Genomic DNA, 11,804 nt, shown 5'->3' on the forward strand with positions numbered 1-11,804 from the left:
TATACACACACACATACATGCACACACACAAATACATACAAAATGACCGGGGCAAAAAAAAAAAAAGCCCAGCAATTTCTGCTGTGATCCTGTGGGAATCATCCTGCGGGATTGCGGATAAACATAAGGGGGTGGGGGGGGGGAGCCTCTTAATCATTTTATTCATTTGGGAAGGGAGTGTGAGTGACCCCCTCTCCCTGAGCCCAATTTGGCCACTGAGGACCCATCCCCTGGGGAAGAAATGTGATAAAATGGCCCCGCTCCTCCCCAAGCCTTTCTAGGCCCCGGGGACCCCAACCCTTCTCCTGGGGCTGTTATTTTTGTTTTTAAAAGGGGGGTGCACTCCCAAATCATTAACGGCCCAAGGGACCCCTATACCCCAGGGTCAATTGGTTAAAAAAACAGGGAGGGGGCCACGTGACCACCCTCCCAGAGCCTCTAAAGGCCCCGTGGACCTAATTCCCTGGGACCAAAACTAAGTATAAAGGGAGGGGGGGCCATGTGACCCCCACCCCCGCCTTGTGAAGGCCCCTGGGACCCTGTCAACCGGGGTCGGCTAAGGTACTGTGTCCCAGGCAGCCCACCCCCTGGGACACAGTAGTTTCCCTGCCCACACTAGTGCGGGCTGGGAAACATGTGTTTGCTCCTGCCTGGTGGAAGCCTTTTTAAATTGCCTGTGAAATGGGAGCAAGCATGCCTTCCCCATCTGTAGTGGTGCAGGTATGGAAGGCAAGTCTGTTCTCATCCGGCGGGAGATTTAAACATGCTCTCGCCGGTTAGAAGCAGACTTCTCTGGCACCAATCCTGCGGGCAGAGAAACACAGCAGACATTGCTCCCGCCCAGACGGAGGCAATGCTGGCTTCCGCACTATGTGGGAGCTGGCTCGAACCACGAGGCGCTGGGACTACCCCTGCAGCCCCCAGCTAGAGCTTTGTGGGTGCCCCGTGTGTGCACAGGGGCACCCAAATGTGGCCCCATGGGATGGGGTCCCGAGGGCCTAAGAAGGGTCTGGGAAGGGTGTTGCATAACCCTCTCCTTAATTATGTACTTTGGCCCCAGTGATAGGGTCACCAGGGTCTAATAAGGCTCAAGGAGGGGGGCAGCGCAGCTCCGTTTCTCTTTTTTATTGCATTTGGCCCCAGGGGATGGGCTCACCGAGGCTTGATGAGGCTCGGGGGGCGGAGAGAGGGGCATGCCACATTCCCTTAAGAATTTGGCCCTGGGTAATAGGGTTCTCATGACCAAATAAGGCTCAGGGAGGGGGAACTGCATGGCTCCCCTCCCATTAAAAAACAAATAAATAATGGCCTGGGGAATGTGGTTCCCGCGGCTCAAAGGCCAATTGTACACCGCAGCAGCCTGCGGGGGTTGACTGCCTGCAGAGGGGTTAGCCACAGGCCAGGCTCTGTGGCCAACCCCCCACCGCACACATCTAAAGGCTGTGCGCAGCATGGGTTTGGCTGCCTCTTGGGGGAGGGGGGTGCTGAAAAAAACAAAGGTTACAGGGACGTTATAGTTAGACTCTGATTTTTCACGCACAAAAGCATAGAAATTCAGCAGTTATAGTTACCTCACCGAACTATAACTTACACTACCACAGTGCACTGGTTATGACCTCACATATTACATCACTCATGACATGGTCATCTCAAATTACATCACTCATGGCATCCACAGAACCACTCACACACCCACCCCCAAACAACTGCTCATGCACCCATACAACTACTTACACAACCACTCTCACACCCATAAAACCACTCACTCCTACACAGCCACACACATCCCCTCACACACCCAGAAAATCACTCAAACCCATTCACAGACCCATACAGCCACTCGCATACTATCTGACATACCTATACAGCCACTCACACACCCATACAGCCACTCAGACACCCACTCGCATGCTTATAGTCACAGAGCCACTCGGATGACATAAGGTAGAAACAGTATCACTCAGTAGTAGTACAGGAAGAATAGTAATTTAACATGTGTAGTAGCTTAGTATATATCTTTAAGTCTCAAATTTTTACAAAACACACTCACTGGATGATGTCATCAGTGATGTCACTGACCATGTCATAAGTGATTTTTTTTTTAAACACTTTTATTGAGTTTCAAAGGTTCGAACAAGCAGTCGTGGTCCAGAGCTACCTGGATAGCAACTGACTGGGGAGCCTCAATGCCCTTCGTCTTCTGCAGAGCCTGCATTGGTACAGCCCGCAGGGAGCAGCCAAAAATGCTGCTCCGGCCCACACGGAGCTGACTTACTACTTGCTCCTGCTGTCAAAGCTCCCGCCAAGCGAAAGCAAAGATCTATGTCCCGATGGTGAGCACCTGGGACTTAGGGAGGCAGCCCTGGGGGGGTGACGGTACCCAGGGCCATTAATGTCTCCAGGAGGGGGGTCATGCGGCTCACCTCCTTTCTTGTTTCAGGGCCTGCTACAGAGAGGTGGTGATCCCCGGGCTATAAGTGGCCTGTAAGGGGGGGCTGTGTGGCCCACTTCCTCTTTAAAATGTTGGGAAAGCCCCCCTCCTCCTTTTAAAAAAAAAAATCGTCTGGACCCGGGGAGGTGGTGGTTCTAGGGGCCATAAAGGGCCCTAGAAGGTAGTCCGTGCAGCCCACCTCCATTGCTAATTAATTGATTGGCCTTGCCCTGGGAAGATGGCAATCCCTGGGGCCGATATTGGCCATGGGGAGGTGGACCGCGTGCACTAATCCCTCCCCCTTCCCCCACCTCCCTCAAAATATTTATTTAAATATGCCCCCTGAACCTGGCCCACTCGGGGGCTCAACTAAAAATAAGCACAGAAGACCTGTGATTTATGTGAAACTCCATGTATCACTTAATTGAGTAGTATATTTATTTTGTTGTATTCCCATTGTATTTGGCCAAACTGGTGTACACCTTTTTTTACTGATTATTGGAGGTAGTGGTCATTACTGGGGCAAAGAACTTTGGAGTACGCAATTTAGTTCTTTGCCATCGCCTGTATATCAATTGAGTCAACTCACCATTAACTTAGACAGAAAGTCTGATCCAGATGTTCCCAATAGCTCCAGTACATGGCAGTGAGATCGCCATATGAACTCTGAATTCAATCAGGGGTCCGAGGCTAGATGGGCCCTGTACTGCCCTTATGTTAAAGAAATTATTCATTTCAAAGTTCTGTGCTCTGCCCACCAGAACTATTACGATCAGTGCCAGTTTTCCAGTCCAAATGTCTGGTCTTTTTTTGCCCCTGCTAGCATGCTTCATTACAACTTGCAAGCTCTGTACTACATTACCTGGTTTAAGTAGGTGCGCCCGGGTGTTCCGTGTAAGGGGGCCGCAGCATTGGAACTACCTTATTGTCTCTCTGCCTTATGGCCAGTCACTGTCGCATCAAGAAGACTATTTTTACTCTGTTAGGTAATTACCTAGCATTCTTCTTTTGTCTCTTCCTCTTTCTGTTGTAGTTTTGCAGTCTTGCCTGATACCTAGTGTCATGACACTGTGCAGTGTAACTTTTTCAGTAGTGATTTGCAGTGGTTGTATGTTACTACTCCGAAGCTTTATAGTATATTGCAATTGTGGGTAGCTAATCCACCCATATGCAGCAGTGGTCCTGAATTGCATTTTTCAATCAGAGGTTGCAGTTTAAATGCAGAAGTGGTTGCGTTGAACTGGAGGCATAGATTGTTACTTTTATTTTAGAATGAAGGGATGCTTGTTAATGTAGATTTTTAGGTTTCTGTTGTCAGCCAACTGATCATGGAAGTAAAAATGTTTTGGGAAATAAGATCTCCAACTGCCACATGCTGCACAGAAGGAGGTAATGCTCAAGAGAAGGATCTCCCCTGAGATAATTCCTATTCAATGGCTGCTTTCCTTATGGACACCACCTCGGTATCCTCTGCATTAAAGTTGAGTTGATGGGCCATGACTTTGCATTAAATCAGAACATTTCAGAAGTGACTAAAGCATGAGATTTCAGCCTCCAGGTGACTAAAACCCCCTGCCTTATTGAACTATTTAGACTGCCTTGTTTAGGCTTGATTACCATTATTCTCACTTTATTGAATGCAACAAAATGGAACATATTGTATCCTGAGAATAGTTGGGCTTCACCCTTTATGTCCAGGATCGGGATCAGTATGACTTTTTGTATAGTTGTGATGTCATTCAACCATCCTGGTCATGGAACTCAGACTTGTCCTGAAGATCAGCCACTCCGACGGCACCACTAACTTCACAAAGGCCGTCTATCAACAGACCAGGACCGTGGAAACAAACAAACAGCCATCCATTATATCCTGGAATGTAACTGGCCTAAAAAGACTCTTTGGTTTCACCTCAGTAACCAATTATCTTAGAGAAAATGACATCTTGTGCCTACAAGAGACTTGGGCTACGGAACCCTTAATTCTCCCAGGTTTCTATGAACTACATTCCGCAGCCATAAAACGCAACATCTTCGGCAGAGCATCTGGTGGTGTCTCAATTTGCATTAATCATGCTCGTAGAATAGAGACTACCTTAATTGCAACAAACACTCCTGATCTGCAAGCAGCACTCATTAGCAGTCTAAAAAGTTACAACAAATCAATTTGACTTCTGCGAATTAACTGCTGTGTTAACTCCGCTGCCCAAGGAAAAAAACCAAGCATTAAAAACACTGACAACAAAAATGGACCTTCTTCTAAACAAATACGTCTCGCACTTCCCTATCATTGTTGGGGACCTGAACACCCGTGAGTTAGGGAACTTGAAAATCCACACCATACCACACACCGAAGGTGCCCTCTTGATGCAACTTTTTCACACTCAAAAATTGGTTTCCGCACACAGTGTCAAGATAGCAGCGGAACCTTGCTGGCTCCATCTCCCCACTTTCAGGCAAAAGTCCACAATCGACTACATCTTCATTTCAGCCCACCTGGTCCCTCGCTTTAACAACTTTGAAGTGCTTAACAGGGGTGAGAGCGACCACAGACCTCTGAGGGTTACCTTTCAGCTAAATGGGAAATCTGCACCGCAATTGGAAACAATAGGGACCTCTACTGGAGAAGAGCCTCACAAAGTCCTGTGCAGAATAAAATGGTCCACACATCTTGGCCCAAAACTTTTGGAGTGGACATCATACAAAGAGCAAAGAGTTGAACCCTACGGATGTGTACAAAGCTACCTCCACCCCCCCGAACCCCCCTGCCCCCTCCCCCCGGAGCGCTGGAAAGGACTTTTAGTGGAATTAAAACAATCTCTAGGTGTGAGACCTGGAATCACTCAAGCCCAGGTTACCCACACTTACCGTCCTTCGCTGCCAACCAAACCATGGGGACCTCAACAAACCAAACACAGCCTCTTCGAGGGCTTGATGGCCAGAGGAAAAGGAGACAAAGGCACTCAAACTCAAGGAAATAACAGTTCTTCGCTCAGAGCACAGAAAGAAAGTTTGGGCGACACGAGCTAAGAAAATTGAGGCAGAATGGGTGAAAATATTTACCCTCCTTAAAGCACGGGGTCACACCCAAATCTGGAAGCACATTAATCAACTTAATAACACCGGACAGACAAAGGTGAACGGAGTGGCATCTATTGAGTGGGTCAAACACACAAAACAGCTATACTCCACCCATCAGAACACGTCTCAAACTTGTCTACAACAACCCTCTCCAGTATCAAGCAATGCTGACAAAACCCCTAATATCACAGAGGCCGAAGTAAGCATTCTGATCAAAAAAATGAGGACAGATGGAGCTCCTGGTCCTAATGGGGTCCCCGCATCAGTGTTTAAAGCCTCTCAAGCATTTTGGGCAGAACAGCTCAAGTACGCTTTCGCCACATCCACTGTCCCATCGTCATGGAAAGGTTCTATACTTTCCCTCATCTACAAAAAAGGGGACGGTACGAAACCATAAAACTTATCGGTTTATTACCCTATTAGACATCGAAGCGAAAGCATATGCAAGAATATTTCTGAAAGACCTAGAAGCTTGGGCAAAAGAAAATACCATCCTTCTTTTTTTTAAATCCGGTTTTAGGCCTGAAAGTTCAACTACAGATAACACCATAGCACTGGGTCACCTGTTACATCGAGCAACCCAGCCATCACAATTACCCCTTTTTTGCTGTTTCGTGGACTACAGTGCAGCTTTTGACCGGGTTGATCACGGAAAATTGTGGGAAAAACTAGACTCCTGGGGAATCCCCCAGCAATTGCTAAAGGCAATAATGGCATTACACCAGGGGACTTGGGTCTGCATCAAGACCAGCCAAACGACTGTAACAGCTAAGGTACCAACCAATAACTGCCTGAAACAAGGATGCGTCCTTGCCCCTTTACTTTTTAATCTCTAAACAGCCGAATCCTTCAGTACGCTGATGACATTGTAATAATAGATCATACGCGGACTGGCCTACAGAAAGCCCTAAAATCCTTATACAAGTATAATAAAAAAATAAAAAACTATTGGCGAACCAGGAGAAGACCAGGATACTAATTTGTGGGAAGTACCTCCGAAAGAAAACAGCACAATGGCGCCAAGGTGAACTGCAACTCAAAACATGCACAAGCTATAATTACTTGGGCATCAGGCTATCGGAAGAAGCAAAACCAACAGTCCAACTGAAACACCTAAGAAGTAAGGGGGCCGTCATTATTTACAGTCTGAGACGTCTAAACCAGCGTCTACACAGTCTGACATCAGAACCTATTCTGAAAGTTCTAAGAGCTAAACTTATTCCATCTTTTAACTAGGTCGCCTGGCTTTTCCCGGTGCCTGCAATAGGCTCCTCCTTAACCTCCACATTTCTGCCTACAAGAAGGTTCTGGCTCTCCCACGGCAGGCCAGAAGAGCCAGAGTAAAGCTGGAGCTGGGACTCACTTGTCCGGACATCACTGCCTCAGGGGACATATTAAAATACTATATTAGCACTTTGCGTGCTCCTCCAACTTCACTGAAAGTGCAAATTAAAACAATCTTTTGAAGAGGAATGCTCTCCCTGGTCGGTCCAGTTGGCAGCAGCTATAAGTTTACTCGAAATAGAAGTCCAAAATCTGCACAATCATGATATCCCGGTTACAGCGCGGAAAAAGACGGTGAACAAACGGGTCAAGAGAATATCCTTTGAAAGGTATTTGGAAAACCTACACCATCAACCAAACCTTTTCACACTGGATGCCTCTTACATCCTGGGAAAACCGCAGCCCTACTTGGAGCAGGCTCTGTCAGCCCCGGCTCGTAAAAGAATCACTTATATGAGACTTTGAACACTGCCCATTGTGGACTTTAATCCTTCCTGGGCTCGGCAAGACAACTTAGTCACCTGTCGTCTCGGCAGTTACTATTGAGAATCTTGGCTTCATCTGTTGTGTTGCTGCCTGAAGTTAGCCAGTGAGCGGCACCGCCTGGTACTCCCAATTTGCAGGACCTACAGCCTTGGTCGATGGAGAGAAGCATCAGACTTGTGCTTCTCTGCAAACACAGTGCAAACCATGGCCCGATTGGGGAAATTCATTGATGCGCTTCGGGCCGCACTGACAGAAAACATTAAAGACACAAGAAGTTCTCAGTCGGCCACCAAGCAAGAGTGCCTATGATTAAACATCTTCAAAAGTTCGACGCCCCAGCACTTTAGTTTCAGCTTGGTTAATAGTTTTTAAGGTTTTATCTTATGCTTAGCCTTTTAGCACACCCTGTGAGTTTTAACCTTTTTACTTTTCTCACTTATAGTAAACTGTAATGATAGCATATTGTAACGATTTTTAATTAATTGAACAATAAAGTACGATACGATGACAACAACGTTTTGTACTACCAACTTGAGAGCACTTCCATTACATTATTCCTTTCCGCGATCAAAGAATCTTTGACTTATCTTTGATATTGGTTTACCAGTTTATGATTGTGAAAGTATCTAGCTCTCCATCTTGTCTAGCCAGAAATCCCATATCTTATCACAATCTTATGGGCGGACAATTATTCACAGCAATTCTCCTCTTCCAAATAACATATTTCAGTTCGTTATATATTTGACTGCCCAAAAACCTCATTGAAATGTTCCACTTTTTTCCATACTAAATGTCGAGGGTTTTATGGAGGCTTACACTCAGAACAAAAACTCTGTCCCAAATACAAAGCCAAGACATTATCTACCATTAGCACATGTTGAGTTTAACATCTGATTGTCAAAGACAAAGCAGATCCAAAACAACATTAGCACCAGATTTTCAAATATACCACTGCTTGATTCATTTGTCCATTGTTTTAAAACCCCATCGCCCCCCTCCTTTTGTATCAAGCAGAGAGAAAGTGGCTCCAGCGTCTTAGTGCAAAGGAACATATTCCAACTACACTAACTGTTCTTGAAGGTCACATGGCTATTGGAAGGCACTAAAAACCTACCTGTTTATCCAGGCATTTTTTCAGTTCCATGACTAGTGCCTTGCAAAGCCTTCTATTTAGTTATTCTGTAAGATACCTTTCTGAACTATAGCCCAGATTTATTGAAGCAGAGTCTGAGGTTCTGCTAGCACCGCATCTGACTTCAGTGGGTATGATTCAAGTGATTTATCTTGGAATTAATGTATGTTTTATTTTGTCATTTGTAGCCTCAAGAGGAAGACAAGACGGGTAAAAAGAAAAGCAAACCTAAGAAAGCCAAGGGTAAAGAGGAAGACAAAGAGGACAAGAAGAAACGGAAGAAGAAAACCAAGGAGAATAATGAATTTGATGAATTGGAGGCCTTCCTGGGAGGTAGAGAAGCAATAGTCAAAGCTGGAGGGGACTATGAAGAGCTTTAACGCCTGCAACTGGGAGTTGTCAAGCCTTCACCTTCCAGCATACCTTTCTCTTTGCAGGGCTGTTGCTCTCTCTGTCCACCAAATGGGTGCAGAATGATGCGGTATGAGTTCTGAGATAATGCAGCTCTTGGACATTTGGTTTCTTTGGAGCCCATCTGCACTAACAAGAAAAACTAAATCAAACTCTGCTGACTCTTGTTCCATGTGACAGTGTGACACCACTCCCCTCTGCTATTCCTTTTTCTTCACAATGAACATTCAGGAAATTATGATGCTGAGTTTTATGTTGAGTGTGGGAAGGGAGGTTGGAGAATTGCATTCTTCATGCCTTTTTTGCCACACCATTTGTTTTGTGCAATAGTTAATACTGCTTTTCACAAACCAGTGGGATTTTTTTGACCAACAGAAGTCCATCATTGTAGCGACACTCTGGCCGTATCTCCATTTTAATTCCTTGACTGAAAATAATTCAGTCCACCATTGCTGCTGACAAACAAACGTGGGTAATTTTAAATCAAGCTGCAGTCCTTTCGAAATTAGGAGCATGAAATCTTTGAGACCAATCTCATTGCCTGATGTCTTCCTGCTCAACGGTTAAATAAGACATGGCTGGTTGTGTTCTTATGCAATGTTACCACACCTCTCAGCTGCAAGTTTGACAACGAATATATAGAGTGCAACATGCCTCCTTTGCTTTGAACTACAATCACATTTTGATAATGCAAAGTATCCCGCTGCCTTGATGCAATCATGAAATGAATTGTTTTTACAAGTGCTTAATTCCAGCAGCACTCCATCATCCTGTGTCAATCACATTCCTCTATTTGTTCCCTGAATTTAATGACATCTTCGTAAAGAGCACTGAAATGTGATTTACATGTACACTTTCGCTTTGAAAACAGAGGTGGTAAATAAAGTCGGTCTCACGCCTCTAATTTTTCTAGCAAAAGTTGTAATACTCGTGGTTCCTGTTACAGCCTTTTTTCAAAAATGTACAATGTGCTTGGTGGCTCTTGGTGTCAGCAGCTGCTGTTGTAAACTCTGCCACGCATATACAAGTACACCAGTGTGTTGTTTTTTATCTTTTCTGCCCAGTATTCGGTTTGAAACATTCCCATCGGATAGAAATATTTGAAAGTAGCAGGTCTGACTAATAATGGATTATTGTTGTTTTTGTCTCAGAGAATACTATTTTTTTTCTTTGTTCCAATGTTTCAAGTGTGATCTGTTCAGTTCTCCTTTCTGAAATTATCCACATTTTAGGAGTTCAGGACACTCTTCCACTGATTCCTTTCATCAGGTGTGTATTCAGTGTATCTTCTTACTTTTGGGTTTGCAGTTTCAGGCTGCTCGGCTCTGCATAGGAGCAAATAAATTATATATTTGTTGTTTTATATTTGAACCCTTCTTCCCATTACCCTACAAATAGGACCTTCTGACACCAGTTAACAACACAATAATTAATATTCTGGCTCACTTAGTACCAGAACTCCAAAAGTAAGATTTCATGATTTGTTCACTGTGAAGTAAATGTGTCCCCTATCTTTTTAGGAATACTAAAGGTTCTGCAAAAAATCTAAATAGGTTATCAGAAATAGACAGATTTTAGAACCAATCTCACTGTGTCAGATTTGCTACTTCGAACTTCCAATACGAGAAAAAGTGCATAAGTGGAAACACCGGCCCTTCTGTACGTAAATTACATTAGCAAGCCAAACACAGCTCCAGAGATCTATGTGTAAACTGCATATCTGATAGAGACTTCTAGCCGCAGATTCTTTACTTTAGAATATTCCCCAGGTGTCAAATGGGATCTGGAAAATCTTGAGCAGCACCTTTGTGTTCTGGTAGGTTGCGTTACTTGGCTCTCTGATGGCATCGTCCACAACAGATGCGACGTAAGTGGTGCCTCTATAGGTGCCACCCACAACACGCTGATATCAGTTCTTTTGTTTATGCACCATCAGCACAGATGCTGAGAGCTCTAACTCGTTCCATTATTTCTACTACTTTTCGACCTTTTCTCGAAATTAATTTTGAGCTGAGCTTCCAGTGTGTTATAGGAACGTCCCCCAAAAGGCCTGTGGGTTTAAATCCTGTGGATCCTGTCACGGGCAGATGTCTTTGACAGAACCCCACCTGGGTTGCCTTTGATGCCTGATGCCAGGCCACGTCTTCCTTGATTATTGTGTGATAAACCCTAAGGCAGTTCTGGAGTTTTCCCGGCAGCTCCTGGTCACCCAATGGCAGTTGACTCAGTGTTGCTCCAGGTCATGGCCGCAAGGAAGGCCCCGGGTCCGCTTCCAAAATTATTCTCTTCAATCATCGTCGAGCTCCAAGTCATCATTGAGTAGGTTGCACAAGAAATCTAAGAAGTCCAAGAAGTCGAAGCGCTCTTTGACTTCATTGCGCCGGTCCATGTCCTTGGATGAGACGCATAAACTGCGCCACAAATCTAGGCCCTGCTCCTACACGTCGGCTGCGGATACTGAGTCTGGGTCCGCCATGCACCTAAAGCAAAGTAAGTATCCAACCCAATCGAAATATCAGAAAACAATCATACGGTGGTGGCCTAATTTATTCAAAATCCAATGGTTTGCTACTACCATTAGTGGGAGCACAACCTCTTTGTTAAATTCCCCTCACACATTCTAATAGTGTCATGCTTCATCATAGGGGCACCTTGGCTCCTAAATGCCAGGGTGGGCTCAACCGTTTTTCAGGGAGCTCTTGTGAGAATAAGGCCGGGGGGTTTTAAAGATGAAAAAAAAACATCCCTCCCTATAATATAAAATCAGAACTGTAATGTGAACAATATTCAAATTATCAGAACAACATCTATTGGATATACTTATCCTAATTTGTGCGTTCTCAGAACATGGTGTCCAACCTAAAATAAGAGATAAAAAATACAATGCATCTTACTCATTATTTTACTCAATAGATCAAAATTAGTGCCACTATATTATAATTTTGAAAGTAAAGCGCAAATGTTATAGTCTCAAAAGCGCAT

At 44.8% G+C, this 11,804-nt stretch overlaps 1 protein-coding gene across 2 annotated transcripts in view; it reads left to right on the top strand.

The window, feature by feature from the left end:
* The window catches only part of RABL6 (RAB, member RAS oncogene family like 6), a 374,256-nt gene extending 364,071 nt beyond the window's left edge, over positions 1–10,185 (top strand). For both annotated transcript variants that reach the window (XM_085610983.1, XM_085610992.1), the window contains exon 15: positions 8,600–10,185. In XM_085610983.1, the coding sequence (XP_085467109.1) occupies positions 8,600–8,791 (192 nt within the window). In that variant the 3' untranslated portion in view covers positions 8,792–10,185. The remainder of the gene's footprint in view (positions 1–8,599) is intronic.
* Positions 10,186–11,804: the final 1,619 nt, after the last annotated feature.

Source organism: Triturus cristatus, chromosome 1_2 (assembly GCF_964204655.1).
Source record: "Triturus cristatus chromosome 1_2, aTriCri1.1, whole genome shotgun sequence".
Lineage (NCBI taxonomy): Eukaryota > Metazoa > Chordata > Amphibia > Caudata > Salamandridae > Triturus > Triturus cristatus.